Source organism: Pongo pygmaeus, chromosome 10 (genome assembly GCF_028885625.2).
Source record: "Pongo pygmaeus isolate AG05252 chromosome 10, NHGRI_mPonPyg2-v2.0_pri, whole genome shotgun sequence".
NCBI classification, from domain to species: domain Eukaryota; kingdom Metazoa; phylum Chordata; class Mammalia; order Primates; family Hominidae; genus Pongo; species Pongo pygmaeus.
Window position 1 is genome coordinate 37,045,793 of NC_072383.2, and position 21,406 is coordinate 37,067,198.

The 21,406-nt window shown below is 34.4% G+C and overlaps 1 protein-coding gene across 2 annotated transcripts in view; it reads right to left on the reverse strand.

The window, feature by feature from the left end:
* Positions 1–21,406, reverse strand: part of ABCD2 (ATP binding cassette subfamily D member 2) — a 71,260-nt gene that overhangs the window by 32,827 nt on the left and 17,027 nt on the right. For both annotated transcript variants that reach the window (XM_054442875.2, XM_054442876.2), the window contains exons 6-7: positions 19,468–19,613; positions 2,623–2,768 (exon numbers count right to left, since the gene is read on the reverse strand). In XM_054442875.2, the coding sequence (XP_054298850.1) occupies positions 2,623–2,768; positions 19,468–19,613 (292 nt within the window). The remainder of the gene's footprint in view (positions 1–2,622; positions 2,769–19,467; positions 19,614–21,406) is intronic.

Below are 21,406 nucleotides of genomic sequence, written 5' to 3' on the forward strand. Positions count from 1 at the left end.
TTTTAGGCTTGGGGGCACATGTGAAGGTTTCTTACATAGGTAAACACGTTTCATGGGGATTTGTTGTACATATTATTTCATCATCCAGGTATTAAGCCCAGTACCCAATAATTTTCTTTTCTGCTCCTCTCCCTCCTCCCACCCTCCAATCCTCAAGTAGACCTGAGTCTCTGTTGTTTCCTTCTTTGTGCTTGTAAGTTCTCATCATTTAGCTCCTACTTAAAAGTGAGAACATGCAGTAAGTATATGGTTTTCTGTTCCTGCATTAGTTTGCTAAGGATGATTGCCTCCAGCTCCATTCATGTTCTTACAAGATATGTGATCTCATTCTTTTTTTCTAGCTGCATAATATTCCATGGTGGACGTCTACCACACTTTCTTTATCTAATCTGTCATTGATGGGCATTTACATTGATTCCATGTTTTTGCTATTGTGAATAGTGCTGTGATGAACATTTGTGTGCGTGTGTCTTTGTGGCAGATGATTTTATATTCCTCTGAGTATAAACCCAGTAATGAGATTGTTGGGTGAAATGGTAGTTCTATTTTTAGCTCTTTGAGGAATTGCCACACTGTGGTTGAACTGATTTACACTCCCACCAACAGTGTATAAGTGTTCCCTTTTTCCCACAACCTTGTCAACATCTGTTATTTTTTGACTTTTTATTAATAGTCATTTTGACTGGTGTGAGATGGTACCTCATTGTGGTTTTGATGTGCATTTCTCTAATGATCAGTGATACTGAGCTTTTCTCATATGCTTGTTGGCTGCATATATGTCTTCTTTTGAGAAGTGTCTGTTCATGTCATTTTCCCACTTTGTAATGGTGTTGTTTGTTTTTCTCTTGTAAATTTGTTTAAGTACCTTATAGATGCTGGATATTAGACCTTTGTCAGATGCATAGTTTGCAAATATTTTCTCCCATTGTGTAGGTTGTCTGTTTGCTCTGTTGATAGTTTCTTTTGCTGTGCAGAAGCTCTTAAATTTAATTAGATCTCACTTGTCAATTTTTGCTTTCATTGTGATTGTTTTTGGTATCTTTGTCATGAAGTCTTTGTGTTTCCATGTCCAGGATAGTTTTGCCTAGGTTGTCTTCCAGGGTTTTTATAGTTTGGGGTTTTACATTTAAGTCCCTAATCCATCTTGTGTTGATTTTTGTATATGGTATAAAGAAGGGGTCCAGCTTCAGTCTTCTGCATATGGCCAGCCAGTTATCACAGCACCATTTATTGAATAGGGAATCTTTTCCCCATTGCTTGTTTTTGTCAGCTTTGTTGAAGATTAGATGGTTGTAGATGTGCGGCCTTATTTCTGTGCTCTCCATTCTGTTTCATTGGTCTCTGTGCCTGTTTTTGTAGCAGTACTATGCTGTTTTGGTTACTGTAGACTTGTAGTATAGTTTGAAGTGGGGCAGCATGATGCCTCCAGCTTTGTTCCTTTTGCTTAGGATTACCTTGGCTATTCAGGCCCTTTCTTGGTTCCAAATAAATTTTAAAATAGTTTTTTTCTTAGTTCTGTGAAGAATGTCATTGGTAGTTTGATAGGAATAGCATTGAATATGTAAATTGCTTTGGGCAGCATAGGCATTTTAATGATATTGATTCTTCCTATCCATGAACATGGGATGGTTTTCCATTTGTGTCTTCTCTGATTTCTTTGAGCAGTGTTTTGTAATTCCCATTGTAGAGATCTTTCACCTTCCTGGTTAGCTGTATTCCTAGGTATTTCATTCTTTTTGTGGCAGTTGTGAAGGGGTTTGCCTTCCTGATTTGGCTGTTCGCTTGGCTGTTGTTGGTGTATAGCAATGTTAGTGATTTTTGTATGTTGATTTTGTACACTGCAACTTTGCTGAAGTTGTTTATCAGCTGAAGGAGCTTTTGAGGTGAGACTATGGGGTTTTCTAGATATAGAATCATGTGTCTGCAAGCAGGGATAGTTTGACTTCCTCTCTTCCTATATGAATGCCCTTTATTTCTTTCTCTTGCCTGGCTTATCTAGTTAAAGTGTGATTATTATTATTAAATTATTTGAAAGTATCACTAAACACAGAAAGAGTATTATTAGACAATAATTCTATTTTAAGCTTATATGTACAAATGTTATTTATACTCTTTCAAAAATGTTTTATGCTGAAAAACCACAATATAGAAGTTTCTAACTTTAATTACCTGTGTGCTGCTTGAGAGCAAAAAAAGATACTGGTCAGATTGTGGGTCTGAAAACAAAAAAAGAAGTTTTGTGGTATCTACTTCTCAAATTATTTAATTTAATGTGAGCTGAGAGCTTGTAAGGCAAATATTTCTGTCATAGACTTTACATACATCTAGACTGACAATGGCCTCAGGGACTTTGTACATTCGAATATAAAAGAAAAAAACTGTTTTTAAATGTTAGCTGCACTGACATGGAGACTTAATAAAAACTTAGTGTGTTGCATTAAACACAACACAAGCAGAAAAAGAAATGTAAATAATGGAACAGCAATAAAACTCCATCTTTACACTTATGTGCTTATTTCTGATTATAGCATATATTCAAATTAAACCACAGACTAAATATATACCCAAGCTTACTTTTTAAAAGTGAAGTTAAATGCATTAAAAAAGAATGATAGACTTTACCGCCTTCTCTTTGAACTATGTGATAGAGATGGACATTGTGTAGGATACATTCCAGATCTTGGTCTGTATAACCTTTATCATGCATATCATCCACTGAATCAGGGTAAATGACTTGATCCCGAAGACTTCCAAGAGACATATATGGCCTGTAAAACACCAAGCACACAAGAATCCTAGTGGAAAGTCATGATAACTTACTCAGTGTGACATCTTGGTAGTCTGAAAACATCAGCAAAGACTTTAAACACTACATTTCCAGGATGATATTTGTTACCTGGCGATGAGTACTTCTCCCTCAGGCACTGCTAAACAATACCGTTATGTTTACATAAAAGCTTACTGACACATGGACGCAAGAAAAGCTTCTCCAGGAAATCATCTGACATTTTCTTTTTCTAAAAAATTATATTTTATTTTGTATTTTGTAGGGACAGGGTCTTGATATGTTTTCCCAGGCTAGTCTCAAACACCTGCCTCAAGTGATTCCTCCTAACTTGGCCTCCCAAAGCACTGGGATTACTGTTGTGAGCCACAGAACCCAGCCACATTTAACATTTTCAGCAGAGAAATACTGTATATACTTTGTTTCACTGTATTTGATAAAGATTGCTTCTGTAATTCATCTATAATTATTTGGGTTATGTATTATACAATTTGGGTTTCGACCCAGCAATGTGAACAAACAAAACAAAAAAATTTAATTCATAGTAAGAAAAACACAAATTAAAACTACATTGAGTTTCTTACTTATCAGATTGGCAAAAATTCAACAACTTGGTAACTCACTCCACTGGCAGGCCTATGGGTAAAGGAATGTTCTCATACTACAGTGAAAATGCAGAATGGTACAACTCTTACAGAGGGCATTTGGCAAACTGACAGAGCATTTGCCCTTTGACCTCCTTCTGGGAATTCACGCTGAAAATATACTTCTAAAAATACAAAAAAAGATGCACGAGGTTATTCATTACAGCTTCTTTGTAATAGCAAAATACTGAAATACAACATAAATACCCATACAAAGAAGACTGACAGAATATAGTACATCCACTATGCAGCTGTAAAAAAAGGATGAGGAAGACCTCTATAAACTGATATAGAGTGATTTCCATGATATATTGTTAAGTTGAAAAGCAAAATGCAAAAGTAGACTTATAGCAGGGTTTCTCAACAACGGCACTTTGGCTTATTGAACCAGATAATTCTTTGTTGTCGAGGGCTACCCTGTGTATAGTAGGATGTTTAGCATTATGCCTGATGTCTACCCACTAGATGTCAGTAGCACCCCTTCCTGTAGTGAACAAAAATAATTGTCTCCAGATAATGCCAAATGTCCCTGGGGGACAAAATCTTCCCAGTTGAGAATCATTTCTATGTAAAAAGAAAGCAAAATGAAATATAGACATACCCATTTATATTTAAAAAAGGAAACACAGGAAGAGTAAACCTGAAACTAGTGAAGTTGGTTAGCTACAGGAGGTGGGAGGAACAAAGTGGAATGGATAGGCAGGAAAAGGCCTAAGTATCCTTTCTATTAATAAAGTTTTTACTTTTGGAATCCCTCAAAGTGTTACTATTCAATAAATAAATAAAATTAAACCAACAAGAATGAAGGAAGAAACCTTAAAATTGAATACAAATAGAAACAATTTAACTGAACAGTATGTCCAAAGGATAAAGTAATCACACAGCAAAGGGGATGGAGGTGGGGATGAATTAAGCCATGTAACTTTTGAACTTGGCTATATAATTTCAGTCAAAGACAGAAAGAATCAGGCGGAAATTTTGAACTTTACTTGCAAGTTTATTTTTGGTAATGATATAAGGGTAGCAATTCTGAAACTATTTTATGTATATTGTAGGATTGGTTAAGTAAGTAAATGGTTTGGTAATGTTAGGAGTAAGGGTTCTCACTGTGAAAGAAGAAAGATACAAACATGCTGTGTGGGAAGGCAAGAGAAAAACTAATTTTAATTTGAGTATCAGTATGAATTTATGTTTTTTAATAGTAAAATTTCTAGCCCTATCTACATCTGGAACAGTCTAATATTATCCGTTGAGAAGCACACAACATCATTTCGGTAATGCATAAATTCAATTGTGGACCCAAAAAGATCCATCTTAATCCAGACCTCCCATATCTGTAAATGAAATCTTATTTAGAAACAGAGTCTTTGCAGATTTAATTAAGGTTCTTGAGACGAGATCATCCTGGATTAACCAGATGAGCCCTAAATCCAATAAATGCTCTTATCAAATAAGAAGAAACGCAGGAAAGAAAAGAAAGCCACGTGAAGAAGGAGACAGAGATGGGAGTTATTCCGCCACAAACGAAGGAATGCTTGGCACCACCAGAAGCTGGAAAAGAGACAGGAAATAATTCTCCCCAAGAGCCTTCAGAGGGCGTGGATTGCCAATACTCTGACTTCCGGTGTTCAGGAATGTGAGAAAATAAATTTCTGTTGTTCAAACCACCAAGTGTTTGGTAATTTGTAGCCCTTAGAAACTAATACAAGTAGTATTTCTGTAAAAAGTTTATAACCTGAATCACATCACGGAGAAACTATCAGACAAACCCAAATTGAGGTATTCTCTTAAAAAAAAAAAAAAAGCAATAGTCTTGCACTCTTTAAAAATATCAATGTCATATAAAATAAAGAAATGCTGAGAAACTCTTTCGAATAACAGAAACTATAATATGGCAGCTAAGTGCAGTGCATGACAATGGATTGGGAAAAACAAGTTGCTCTATAAAGTACAGTGTTATGACAATTGCGGAAATTTAAATATGGACTGTATTTTAGATACTAATATATCAATGTCAGATTTCCTGAATTTGATAAGTATACTGTAGTTACCTAAGAGAATATCCCTGTTCTTTGAAAATATACCCTAAATTAGTTAGGGGTAAAGATTTATGATTACTACAACTTGATTAAAAAATACAAGGTGTATATTGTTTGTGTATGCCTGGAGAGAGAAAGAAAGAGAAGGTGAGATTTTCAAATACAAAATGTGTTTTGTGGATGAATTATCTACCTATTTTCCCATGGTACACAAGCCATTAGGTTGAAGGATAGACAGCACAAGCTTATTTTATAATATATTTAATTATTATTTGAATTCAAAATGTTTATATTTTACTTGTACATGTGTATGTTCATATAAGAAGACTTTGCAATGAAATTATTACAAATATAAGGAATCTTTGGTCTTGGTTTTTTTTTTTTTTTTGAGACGGAGTCTCGCTCTGTAGCCCAGGCTGGAGTGCAGTGGCGCGATCTCGGCTCACTGCAAGCTCCGCCTCCAGGGTTCACGCCATTCTCCTGCCTCAGCCTCCCGAGTAGCTGGGACTACAGCCGCCCGCCACCACGCCTGGCTAATTTTTTGTATTTTTAGTAGAGACGGGGTTTCACCATGTTAGCCAGGATGGCCTTGATCTCCTAACCTTGTCATCCTCCCGCCTCGGCCTCCCAAAGTACTGGGATTACAGGTGTGAGCCACTGCGCCCGTCCTGGTCATGTTTTTAAACTGCGATATGGTTCACATATCATAAAATTCACCCTTTTAAAGCACACAATTCAGTGGTTTTTAGTGTATTTGCAAGGTTAATGTAAGCGTCACGACTAATTCCAGATCATTTTCTTCCCTCCAGAAAAAATCTCATACCCAATAGCAGGCATTTCCTATTCCTCCTTCATCTCAACCCCTGGCAACAATTAATCTGTTTTCTGTCTCCATGGATTTGCCTGTTGTGCACATCTCAAACATATGAAATCATACAATGTGCGGTCCCTTGTGATTGCCTTCTTTCCATTAGTATAATGTTTTCAGGTTCATCCATGCTGTAGCATGTAACAGTTCCTTTTTTTGGCTGAATAATATTTCACTGTAGGCCATATTTGATTAATCCACTCATCGGTTGATGGATATTTTAGTTGTTTTCACTTTTTTGTGTTATGAATAATGGATATATGCCAAAGAATGAAAATACGGAAGCATATAATTTTTAGAGAAATTGCCAGACTGTTTTTACGAAGTGGCTATACCATTTCTGGTCACATTTCTTGTATGGTATCTCTCTCTAAGGCTTTCCCTCCTGCCCTGTTCTTTATTTTTCCCTCTCCAGTCTAACTATATTAAAAAAAAACAGGATACATAGTTGTTTGTGTAGATTGTCATAAGCACTCATACAATATGACATTATCTTAAATTAATATCAAATAATAATAGCATAAAATAGAAATTAGTCATCAGAGCCAATGAGCAGTTTTAATTAGGTACTCTGAGACTACTCAGAAGAAGAAATAACATAGAATCTCAGGAGAGAGTTCTTTTACTGCCTTCCAAGGTGACATCAGCTCCAATTTAATATAAATCAGAAGCACAGATATTCTCCCCCCTTAGCATAAAACCCCTGTGTAATTAGGTCCAAAGAGTAGCCATGACACAATACACAACTGAGACCACAGTGATAAAAATACATCAGTGCATTCATTTCACAAGTGTTTCTACAGGATTCTACCAGAAAACTTGATTAATTGGCAATATTTGATAATGAAATTTGGTTTTATATCTATATTTCAGAAAAGGTAGGCACTATAAAATCATGATTGTGATAAACGGTTTTGGAGAAATGATTCTGGGGAATCATTGTAATATCACTCAAATTCCAAGCTAAAGGTACCTCATTTGTAAAATAACTTATTTTAATAATTTCATTCGTTATAAGTACTAAATGAAGCAGTGGGTTTTTATGAAGCTAAGTGAAGCAATGTACTCAGATCACTTATTATAGTACAGGCACATGGTAGGCACTCAATAAATGACATTATGAAGACAAAGAAGTTCATTTCTACTTATGCTTATGTTCTCTACTTAAGCAAAAATGTAACATCTTAAAAAAGAATGAATAAAAAAGATTTCTATTTAGCCAGACAAGAGACTGGTGGTTTTTATTCCATAGTAAATTTTTATTGTTCTTGACATGATTAAGAATTAAGTACCTAGATATGTAGATTTTAGATTATATTCTGTTAAGTACTCATGAGAATACCTCGTTCACCTAGAAGCATTTAAAAAAAATACTTGGAACACCATGTATTAATAGTTTACTGGAGCAATTTTTGGGGCCTTGAAAGTATCAAAATGTCCCAGGATGCCAAGTGTTTTCTTTGTAACAGGAATTTGGAGAAGCAAAACTGTGTAATTTCTTCAAAAGTCTAGTTTAATACTATTTTTAATTTCCTTAGGCCTTTTGAAATCAGACAATTTTCTTTAATGAACAGATATGGACATTTTTCTCATAAGGGATTTTAATTATAAGGCAAAGCAAAATAATTAAATTATGGTTTTGCAATGCTTAATTTCTTATTGAAATTATAAAAGCCTAATAATAATATCTAAAATATATACTCCTGTAATTAAAAAAATCAAACCAAAACCAAAAAAAAGAAAAAAAAATTTAGCTACCTTTTAAAAAAATTTAATCAGGACAAGATTTCAATAAAACACCAAGTCATAATATGATGCTAAAAGAACTGCAAATGTGCTCACATTATTTGCTATCTGAGTTTTTTTTTTTTTTTTTTTTTTTTTTTGAGCTAGAGTCTTGCTCTGTTGCCCAGGCTGGAGTGCAGTGGCTCAATCTCGGTGGCTCACTGCAAGCTCCGCCTCCCGGGTTCTCGCTGTTCTCTTGTCAGCCTCCCAAGTAGCTGGGACTACAGGCGCCTGTCCCCACTCCTGGCTAACTTTTTGTATTTTTAGTAGAGACGGGGTTTTACCGTGTTAGCCAGGATGGTCTCGACCTCCTGACCTCGTGTTCCGCCCACCTCGGCCTCCTATAGTGCTGGGATTACAGGTGTGAGCCAACGCACCCAGCCCTATCTGAGCTATTGTTATTTAAATGATGTAACGAAGTATAAAAATTGCTGACTTTGAAAACTGATGTGAATGAGAATGTTGATGAATATATATAAAAGTATTCATAAGCTTGTATATTTATTGAGGACTCATCAAATATTGTTTTATTAAAGTTCAATTTTTTGTCAATTATTGTTTTATGATCACGTGAAATGGTAAAAATAATACATTCTCTATATGTTTGATGTACTTAGCAACTAATGCCACTTAGGTTTTTATTAAAATGATGATTTTAAAATATTATTAAAATGTTAAAGCCACCACTGAATTCTCTGGAAAGACTGTGTCAAGAAAATTCGGGATGACATTTACTCAATCTGAAAGCACAAGGAAATGGAGGACCCTATAGCCAACGTTTATATAATTAGTTTGCATGTGATTCTCTTTCCAGCTCAAAGGTCTGGAATTTAACATTTTGAGTCAGTTCAAGTTTCTGTAGTCCTACCAAAATTATACATAATAGATGAGCACTCAAAGTACCCTTTACTAAACTTTCCTTTCTAGATATATAGACCTATTCAGGTAGGTCTTCTAAATATTTCTAGATATATAGATATATATATTTCTAAATATTCTAGATATATAGACCTATTCAGGTAGTGTCTTCTAAATATTTCAGGTAGATCAATTACCATGTTAGAACATTACTGGCTCACTTGCTCTGGCTCATTATAAAGGAGATCATGCAACATATCTAATATAAGCAACAAAAGAAATGGTCAGATTGCTCCTAACTAGTAGCTATCAAAAAAGAAACATTAACTAGTTTTAATTTACTTTCTATAAGTAAAACCCAGAATCGTCTCTATATGTTTTGGAAAAGATAGCAAAATAAATCCATAGGTGTCACAGATCATTTAACAAATAATCCTTATTTAAACAATTATAATAATTATAATAATTGTTTTTCTTGGGAATCTACAATTCTTTCAAATGTGTATATATAGTTAAAATTCAATTATAATAGTAAAATTATTTGAGATAAAATTCATTCCCCATAATTATGGCTTTTTATAGTTTTGTTACTAATGTCTCAAGGTGCTTTTATACTTTGCATTATATTCCCACTTTTCTGCATTAACATCAAAATAATCTGACAGTGATTTTTTTTTTTTTGGTAAAATGTATTGATGTTCGTTAGAGTTATTTTTTATTATTCTCTGAGACAAAGCTAGAAAGAACGGGAAAACATTGAGAAGTGTTAGCTGTATCTATGTGCTTGGAGCTTCTGAATGACACAAAATTCTAAATATTTCCTAAATTGAGAGCAAAAAACCAATTCAAATCCAGAGGAGAAAAAAAAGTGTAACATGAAAGGCCTATATGCAGAGAAAACAAATTTTTAAAGTAATCATATAAAATTTAATTGGAACAATATTGATAACAATTTTGCAGCAATGTTAACTGTACTTAAGGCATGAGATGTGTTAAGTTTAAGAATAATGTACCACTAAGTACTGCTGTGTTGTCGTAGCAATAAGAAGATCTGAAAGGCATAAAATTTAACTATCAATAATTCATATAACTATACATGCTGGAACCAATCACGGCATCGGGTTTTTCATGCATAGAAAGAAATGGATTTGAGTCATTTATAGTATTCTTAAAAAATGTGTGATAATAAGAAATATTCAAGTGAAAATAGATATTTACTATTACTGAAATTATATCTTTTGGATAAGATATTTCTAGATTCCAAAACAGAGATGAGAATAGCCTCTTAAGAGCAGGGATAAGGTTTATTTCCAAGTAATAAAAATAATATTAGGCCAGGTGCAGTGGCTCACGCCTGTAATCCCCATACTTTGGGAAGCCAAGCTGGGTGAATTACCTGAGGTCGGAAGTTTGAGACCAGCCTGCTCAACATGGTGAAACCCCATCTCTACTAAAAATGCAAAAATTAGCCAGATGTGGTGGCACACACCTGTAATCCCAGCTACTTGGGAGGCTGAGGCAGAAGAATCTCTTGAACCTTGGAGACAGAGGTTGCAGTGAGCCAAGATTGTGTCACTGCACTCCAGCCTGGGCAATAGAGTGAGACACTGTCTCAATAAGTAAATAAATAAATAAATAAATATATTATTAGTGGAAGAATTAAAGTATTGCTAAGCTGTTAAAAATGCAAATTTCTCTAAAAGTCAACTTTAAGAGTGTTTGTCATTATATCAGATTACCATTTAAATTGCTGATATTTGACCTATAAAAATTGCAGTTCCGTATGGTTTAATGTAATAGTACTCATAAAATGAGAAAAACTTTTGAGTGAGAAGGGAGTTTTTTTCATTATTACTTTTATAAATGAGCCCTTAGAAAAGTTAAAGATTTTAAAAAGTATCTTTAGCATTCTTCCAAGCCATAGAAAGCTATAGAAAATTGTGTTTACATTTATAGATCTCTTTAAAAGATATTTAAAAAAACTGAACTGTACCAACTACTATACACAGGTGGAACTAAAATGTGCAACTTATATTTCTGTCAACTGACTGCCCAAAGATGTTTATACAAAGATTACTTGGCTGTAAGTCTAACAGTCAGAAAGCAAGGAATAGAAGTCAATTTGCTACAGCAATGCTACTAAGCCTTCCTTGTGGTTAAAATAATTTTCTAAAAAAGGACATGTTAAATGACAGATATTTATCCCCATCATAAAGAGGATTTTGCAACATACCTACTGCAAGCAGCAAAATAAATAGATTGCTCATAATTAGTGTAAGGTACCAGATTGACTTGGCAGTAGAAACCAAATCTGTGGAGATGTTCATTCATTCAGTCAATCACTTATCAGATATTTATTGCACAATTACAATATATTTACTAGGATCCTGCCAGTGCTGTACAGAGACATGTGTATGCCTTTTCTAGCTTTTAATCTATAAAAGTTTGTTCAACAGTGACTCAACATGGGCAAAGTCTGTTCCAGCACAACCCCTATTCCCAAAGCCAGATTTCTTTGCTTTGAGGGCAGCAGGACAATAGATATGTAACCTACATACACATTGGCACAGTACATAGGTACAGAGTTCTGTGAGGAGCTCTGGATTAAGCCACATCACATTCCTCCTTTATTCCAGTGGCTTTTACAGACCCATATTCCACTCAAGCAGTGGCCTGCTAGTCTGCCTCTTTCTTAAATAAACACACTCCTTGTCCTCAAGAGGTGCACCCTGTTTGCCTTTTGGCAGCTAGATATTCATTAAGAATCAACAGGTCCAAAAGCTAGAGACCTATAGGAAAATTGAGATTAAGATATTTAAAACAGCATACCCCAGATTCTTGCTTAGATCCTTTTCCAGACCACATCCTCATTTTTAAAATCTGAGATCTTGGATAAAAAGAAAAAAAGCAAGGATCTCACTGAGAATACTTTAACAGCACCCTTTCTGTCCTCCATAGAGAAAAGAGGCAAATCAGTTCTTCTGACCTGATCTCGTACGCTTTCTAGTTAATAGTCATCATCTGGTTTTATATGTGTGGGTTAAACAATGTTGATACATAACACAGAATTCCCTGATCCCTAAAAAGAAGAAATCTTGGATTTGGAAGTCATTCATATAGAAACAATAGAAAATGGAACTTCATAGCTTTTATTTTTTTGGTTTATTTTTATTTTTATTCTGTTGAGATAGCATCTCACTCTTGTTACGCAGGCCAGAGTGCAGTGGTGCAATCATGGCTCACTGCAGCCTCAACTTCCCGGACTCAAGCAGCTCTCCCACCTCAGCCTCTTAAGTAGCTGGGACTACAGGCAAGTACCACCATGCAAGCCTAGTTTTTTATTATTTGTATTGACAGGGTCCCCCTATGTTGCCAGGGCTAATCTTAAACTCCTGGCCTCAAGTGATTATCCAACCTCAGCCTCCTAAAGTGCTGGGATTACAGTCGTGAGCCACCGGGCCCAGCCCAGAACTTCATATTTTAAGATATCCATAAAGCTTATTTGGTGCAAGTACTTCTTAGTACCAATGTTGGTATTATCGTCCTTCAAGCCCTTTCTGCAGAACTTCCTGAAACAAAACACCGTCTTCACTGTTGCAAGAGACAATCTCTTCTTTTGATGACATAAAGGGTAAGTCATGATCTTTTTATGCCATATTGCATCCTGAAAATTAAGGTTGGTTTGTTTTATATCTCAACAAGAATTCTGATTTAAAATTAAGGGACTATTTTTGAAAAATTCTTTAAAATTTATAGAGAAATGAATTTTAGAAGAATAGGGAAGAGTAGAGAATATAATTTAATTTGAAAATGAATTGAACACCAATAAATTTTTTAAAATTTCACTTTCATATGAGAATATAGCTTCCTTCGCCTTAACATATCTGAATGATGGCCAAGTACCTATGCTAAAATGTATGTTAAAATTGACTTAATTGCCCTGTACATCCAGGATTATGAGGACCTCTGCCTCCAAACCACAGCTTGATATTAGTACAGATCAGCACACCAAGAAAACAACCTTAGCTGGCGATACTTGCAAGATCAGGATAAAGGGTAGTAATTTTTCATACACATGCCCCTGTTGATACCAATAAGGCAAAATGACTTTAGGGTAAGGCACATCTGAGTTCAAATTCTAGCTCCAGCATTTATCTACTGGAGGACTTAAACCTCTTTAAGTTTTCTCACAAAATAGGGATACTAATACCAACTTTATAGGTTGTCATACAGAAAAATAAGAAACTTATATGTAGAATTGTGACTAGCACACACTAATTGTTGGACACATTGTTAATTACAAAAAATAACAATACCCTAGAGATGCTCAATCCTGGTTCAGGATGCCTAGGACCCATCAGTTATCTCAAGAGGTCACAACATTCTCAGGATAAAATCAGTTTTAATTCACATAATTTTTTAAAACACACACACTGTATCATTAAGGGGAAGAAGTGGAAATGCCATCAAAGAAAATATAGATATCAATTAAAGATACCAAAGAAAACATAAATATACTAGTACTTGTAAAGGCTGAGATTTCATGTCATAAGCTCTTCTTCCTTAGAAAAACAGTTGAAGAATACAATGGACAGGTAGAGTGGCTCATGCGTTTAATCCCAGCACTTTGGGAGGCCAAGGCGGGTGGATCACTTGAGGCCAGGAGTTGGAGACTGGCCTGGCCAACGTGATGAAACCCCGACTCCACTAAAAATACAAAAATTATCTGGGTTTGGTGGTGGGCACCTGTAATCCCAGTTACTTGGGAAGCTGAGGTGGGATGATCACTTGAGGCCAGGAGTTCAAGATTAGCCCTGGCAACGTAGGAAAACCCTGTCAATACAAATAATAAAAAATTAGCCATGCATGGTGGTACCATGGTGAACCCAGGAGGCAGAGGCTGCAGTGAGCCGAGATTGTGCCACTGCACTCCAGCCTGGGTGACAGAGTGACACTCTGTTTCAAAACAAGAAAAAGAAAAAAGAAGACAGTTGAAGAATACAGACATTTTTGAAAAGTGAAGACAAATTATAAAGAATGATATTTTGTTATTCCTCAGTAAGTTGGGAAAGTAATACAGACTGTATTATGATTATCTGAGAAAATATTCAAGATCAAAAACAGTAGGATTTTTTTCATCATAAGAAAATGCTTAAATGTGATAATGTTATTAATCTGAAAATGAGAGGCAGTGAGTACAGAAGATTTGTATTCAAAGACTTGGTATAGTCTAACTCTGGCTTTGAAATTCCATATAACGCTAAGTAAAGTCTGTAGTCCCTTTGAAATTCAATTTAATTACTTGAAAGTACTCTATTTAGCATAACTTATACAGAACATAATTAATATGTATTATTCATGCGTAACAAGATAGAAATAAAGTTATTATCTATATTTAATTTCCTGTACAATCTAATTAGTGATGTTACCATTCCTGCTTACAATCAAATTTAAGACTTTTATGTTGCATTTAATTTTAAAATGTGATTCATAACTTTATTTATTAAGTAGTATTTATATTTAATCTAGGAGATTAAGTAACATGGTACTTGTGCACACAACCCTGTAAATGAAGTAGTAGTTAATAGTTAGAAATAAACAAATATTGGGCTGATAAGTAAAATGTTACTCATAATTTCAGAATATCTTCTGAAAACAGGAAACAAAAAGTAATGAGTGTTGTGGAAGCAAGCTACCGTCATCTTTTATTATGCTTTTTGAGAAGCAATTTAACATATAAAATTGTGTCACTTACTTATAGAGAGCAGATTGAGCTCCTTAGCTAGAGACTGGGAAAATGGCAAACATCCAAAGTACTAAAAAACCTTAAAAAATTAAATTAAAGAACTTCAGCTAAAAGAAACAGTGCAGTGCAGCAACGAGTAAGGACCGAGAGGATGAGCACTATTATTTCCAGTATGTACTGATGACTTCTTATTAGTGAAGATGAGTCTAAGAAATGCTTTCTTTTCTCAGCATAGTGTGTTAGAGGAGAGTAGGAAAGAACATTATGCTATCCAAAAGTGTCCAAAAAACAAAAACTTCTGCTTATTTGAATCTGTGGTATTTCTTACCTATTTAGAAATTGGAGAAAGTGATGCAATCCATGGCAACTGTTCAAATCCTGAGTTACTTTCAAAACTCAGGTCAAATGACACACTGTTCAATTTTTTTCCTCATTTTGAACATCCATAGCATTTCTTGCCTTTTTGAGGCACTTATTTCTGGTTTTTATTTCAGTTAGTTGAATATTTTTATTTATAACTAAATGATACATAAACATCATAATGAGATTATATCCTAATTATTGTCTATCCTAAAAAGACTAAATGAAAAAAAAATTGTATTTCCCTGACATGAAACACAATACTCCAGCTATTTCTCCCTTTTTTTCTTTTTCTTTCTGTAAAAAAAGTATTTGATCAGATTTAATTCTATACTTATATATAATCCTTCTTTCACTTTCTGAACCTTTTGTTTCTCAGACTCCAAAGTCATGGATGGGCAGAAGTTTATACAAGTTGCCTTTTTGTACACCATTGTGGGAAGCCTGAATCGATTTCAGATCTTGTGGGCCTTAGTATTTGGGCCTGCATAGTAAGTTTGAATAGTAAGAAAATTACAATTAAAATTTCTTTTTCAAGGTATTTCTGCCAAGGAAGGGTAGGTAGTAAGAGCAGACATGTTAGAATTACATGAGGGGTTGGTGCCCAGGGTGGAATTGGTTCCAGGACCCCAGAAAACACCAAAATCCGCAGATGCCTTTATATAAAATGGCCATAGTATTTGCATATAACCGACACACATCCCCCTATATACCTTAAATCATCTTTAGATTACTTGTAATACCTAACACAATACAAATACTATGCATTGGTTTTTTGTTTGTATGATTTTTTATGGTTATGTTGTTTTTAGTGTTTATTTTAAAAATATTTTTTATTCATGGTGGGTTGAATCCAAGGTTGTGGAAGCTGCAGATACAGAGGCCTGACTGTAATGTGATGTATGCAAATGATCTTCTGGAGTATTATTTTTAAAAACTAGTACAAAAGAAAGCACGATTTTGCTCTGAGCAAAATATATTTTGTCAGCAAATATCTATTATCATCTGTCTTTCTTCCTTCTTTCCCTTCCCCTATTGCTTCTCTCCCACTCTCCCTCTACCCCCAACTCCCACTAAATATTCCAATTTATTATTTTGATGATTGCTAGCATACTATAAAATTTTGTTAGCAGGTGAACAAAATAAACAAATAAAAGGGTGGGTTTAGGGGCTTTCATGGATGAAGACAGAAACTTACCAGGGGATTAGGAGGTAACAAATAGGCTATAAATTAGTGGATTTGTGAAAGTGAGAGCAGGGGATCACAAATCTGTCCTTAGGGACTTGGGAAGACAGATAAACTGCAACAAGAATTGACAGAAGAAATTCAGGATCTATGTCCAAATGAAAGACTTTTCCTGAGGTCAGGATGGCTAATATAGGAGAGAGCAGTGAGTTTCAATCATCAGCTTAAGGAGTACATTCACATGGCTCAGAAACTCAAACAGCCTAAAATTTCCAGAATACCGTTTTAAAGTATTACCTGAGCAATACTAAGCAATTTAACATACACCATTCCATAGATTTAGAATGGTTAATCTACATTTTGATGAAACATTTCTTTCCAAAAACGTATTTGATGCTCCACTAATGATCATATGTCATCATTAATGAAGATAGGATAAGGGGAAGCTGTTTTGAAACTAATTTATCTACCAACATTTTTTTGTGTGTGTATTCTTGAACTGAAGCCGAGATTTTCTTTTATCTGGTTCTCATTATTAACACTGCTAAAGTACTAGATAACACTAGCTGGGAAAACATTGAGGTGGTTTCATAATTTATTAGGAATTCAGCTTTCCAAGCTTATGAACTGAGCTATAGCAGCATTCTTTGTGAAGATTTGGTTAAAAAAATGAATGGCCTAATATAGTTAATTATAATTTTTCCTTAGTAGTTCACTTCTTTCTTCTGTATACTACATGACATCATTATAAATCCACTTTTACAAAATATACTCTATTTTTCTCGCATGCAAGTAACAATTAATGTACATTCTGATCAATCCCTAAAGAGACTCATCCTCTACCCAGAAGTCTTTCAATCACAAAAAGTGAATACAGGGGGATTATTGTAAAGCTCTGTCTTATGACTTGTGAAGTTCATACGTAAGTGTCAATTCTATAATGAAATTTCATTTTTTTTTGCTGCTAAACTAGTAGTTAACTTATATTTGATTATTATGAATTAATACAATAAATTAGATTATATATACATTTTTTGAGGTGGAGTTTTGCTCTTGTTGCCCGGGCTGGAGTGCAATGGCGCGATCTCGGCTCACCGTGACCTCCGCCTCCCAGGTTCAAGAGATTCTCCTTCCTCGGTCTCTTGAGTAGCTGGGATTACAGGCACGCACCACTATACCTGGCTAATTTTGTATTCTTAGTAGAGACAGGGTTTCTCCATGTTGGTCAGGCTGGTCTCGAACTCCTGACCTCAGGTGATCTGCCTGCCTCAGCCTCCCAAAGTGCTGGGATTACAGGCATGAGCCACCCCACCCAGCCAGATTATATTTACTAATGAGAATATCATAAGGCAGTTACCTACTAATAAATATTTTGAAATAGGTTGCATAGCAGCTTTCTTTTACATCATAAAAACACGTATGATTATTTTTTAAATTTACTCGAAAAAATAGCTTTTAGAATGTAAGAAACACTACATTTAGATTCTCAGTTTACATATGGATTTAAATAAATTCTATGGTTTTTGCAAGGATAATGGTCCTATAAAACTTCTAACATATACCCAAATGTTCATGTTTCTAAAAGCCATATAATCAAGGTAAATGACTTTTAACAGTAATTATTAAAATACATTTTAGCCTGAAAAATAGAGTTCTCATTGTTATTTTTCTCCTTAACTAGATTGCAGTTGGTTTTTTTGCTTAGGCAACAGTAAATTTCATAACTAAGAAAAAGTTTCCTAGTGATTTTTGTTTGTTGCAAAGTAACAGAGTCAAGTATCTCTGCAGGCAAAGGCTAGAATTTCTTCACTTTCTTATTCTCTGGAAATGTTTTATATTGTTCAGGTCAAAGTTATATTCAACAACTGTAGCTAAAAATATAAAATTTATTTATGTGATTTTACTTGCATCAAGAGAATAGAATTCTATGATATAATAGAAAATTTTCTTTATAATTCTATGCCTTCTAACCTAAATAAAAAAGTAAAATCAACCTACTAAACACATTAATGTCTAAAACAGAAACTTTTGGCAGTATAATTTAGCTTTCAGAATCAGAATGTTTCCCAAAGGAATTGAAAGCATAGACAGAAAGGGACAATGCTTCTGGTGTCACAAAATGTTATCTATTTTGTGTTAAACACAAATATCTATGTCATTGCTCATGTCCAGCATTTTCAGCCAATGCAGTTCTTCATTCTCCTATATTCCAGGCAGCTTCCTACTACCACTGTATGTCTTACTTTAAAGAAAAAAACCCACAAAACCTCATCTGCCTAACTACTATGTCTGGTCTAAAAATTAGGCCAGTAGACAGGATTGTACAGTACATTCAGGCAAAGGCAAAGGGACAAAAGGGACATATGAGAGCACCATACTTGATGTGACTTTTATGTTTGTACTTGTACTATACTTCCAGCCTAGGCACTTGTTAGATTCCACAAAACAGTCCTCTGACATAGTAGGAGTCCTCTATGGGATGTCTATGTATCCAGGATGATGACAGATGGAAAAATTACTGGGTCCAATTAACATGAGGAAGTTCTTCAAACTTCATCTTCTCTTATCCACAATGAATATTACAAATTCTTAGTGTATAACTTTGAATTTTAGACATTTCTAATTGTTCTCAGGGAAGATAATAGGTAAAGAGCTCTGAAGAAATAATGTTCTTTTTCTATGTTTACATGATACTCATTCTTACAGTAAAAAAATTTACTTAAGAAAGTTACACATCACTAAATAATCATATAGCATAATTGTAAAGTCTATTTTATGGAGGCTCAAATATAAATGAACAATTTTAGAATATATGAATGTATGCAGCTTGATGGAGAGAGCTGTATACTTATCCAGGTGTTATTATTTTTCTGTGAGAAGAGATAATCTGACATCTCAGGCAATCTAATCATTCTCTGGAACAGGCTGCTTGTTATTCCTTGAGACTAACATCTGCAGTCTTTGAGTATTTATTACATGTAGACAGATGTGAAAATGAAAAGAAGTGGTATTGTCCTGGAGAGTATTACAATCAAAGCAGTAATAAAATATTTTGGGCTAAGTGAATTTTTATTTCCTTAATAGTTTCTCTTAATAAAAACATTCTTAAAGATATATAAACTGAGGAGCTTGAGGAATCAAGACAATTCAAGAGCAAAAGGAAATTGTTTCTTGTAATATAAAAAGATATACTTACCTTTGTGGAATATAAAACATATGTTGAGGAGGTGGTTTATAGAGGACTCCTTCATACACAGGCCAGAGCCCACTTAGAATTCTGAAGAGAGAACTTTTCCCACAACCATTGGGACCAGTTATCAAAAGATGCATTCCTTCTTCTACCTAAAGTAAGAAATAAAATTACAAACTGCAATAGTTTAAAATGATTTATTTTGGCAGCACCTAAAAGTAAATTATTTTTTAAAAATGTTCAAACACATGATAACCTAGGATGGGCAAGAGATCAAGGAAAAATATTTCAGGGTTGAGAACAAATTTGGCTTTTGACTATTCTCTGAAGCTAAAAGCACCATAAAATAATTCAATTCCAAAGAAAATGGATCTTCTTGAAATGGGCACTGGCTTTCCAAAATTGTAATTTGTTATCAGATACCACATACACATAGAGAAAAACAACTGCCTGGGAAATAAGACAAATCATAAAAATTTAAGTAAAAATATATTACATTATATTTTGATATTAATATTGGATTAAATTTACATTGAATTCAAATACAACTGAAAATTAACTGCAGTTAATAGCTACAAAGCACAGTTATCCAAGGAGTCAGCTGGGCTGTTTAATTTTACACTTCAGCAGTCTGAAATGCTACAAAAATCACAAAAGCCCATAATCAGAGAGAGAAGATGATTCAAATTCTGCTTTATTCACAGATGGAGAAAATATGTTTAACAAACCAAGGATAGAGGAAAGCAAGAGGATTGTGTTTTAGTCTCATGTCTAGGGATGAATTAAAACACACACACACATAGAATATTACATGTATGTGAATAATATATATATAATATTCATAAATAAAACAGGTTATTTATTTATTATCTATTGGATGCTTCCCTTTATTTTCTATCTTATTATTGACATTTAAACTGTTAAATTTCTTGAGTTCCCATTCCACACAATAGGATGAAGAAGTTGTCTTATTATGGTATTTAAAGGGTATTGTGAAGAACAAGCAACAGAAACACCATTTACAATTTTTATCTACTTCTACCTAGAGCAAATGAAATTTTATAATCAGTGATACCCAAAAAATAAATATCAGAAATTTACAGGATGTCTGTAGATCTAGCTTTGTATAGAAAGGACACCAATATTCAAGTATCAATAATGTAGAATACATCATACTGGACCTCAAAGATGAAAGAGTATTATTATATTGCTAGCATACCAAGAAAATCTTAGGAAGAAGCTAGAAAAAATTAATTTGTTATCTGCTTGTGCTCTTTCACTAGAGAAAAGGCTAAGGGTTTAATTTTGTAGAAGCATAAATATTTTCCAAATGATTTTTTAAATAACATATATATCATGGTGAAAAGCACATTGGCAAAATATTTTAATAGGGCCATTCTCTATTAGGAATTCTCAGAAATTTAACACATTTTGAGGGGTAATTGGAGACTTTCTACATTAATATTAATATTTTTCTCAGCATAAAGTTCTCTGATGCTTAGAATTCTTTTTGTCTCACACTAACTTTTCTTCTGCAAATAATTTTTAATTTTTTAAGCATTTTATTTATTTATTTATTTTTTATACTGAGTCTTATTCTGTCTCAGGTTGGAGTGCAGTGGCATGATCTTGGCTCACTACAACCTCTGCTTCCTGGGTTCAAGTGATTCTTGTGCCTCAGACTCCCGAGTAACTGGGATTACAGGTGCCCGCCGCAATGCCCGGCTAATTTTTGTATTTTTTAGTAGAGACAGGGTTTCACCACGTTGGCCAGGCTGGTCTCGAACTCCTGACCTCAGGTGATCTGCCCACCTCAGCCTCTCAAAGCGCTGAGATTACAGGCGTGAGCCACCACGCCCGGCCTGCAAATGGTTTTTTAATCCTGAAGGCTAACAAAGGTATGAGATCCTTTCCTCTAGAAACTTATTTTTCAATCTATGCAGAG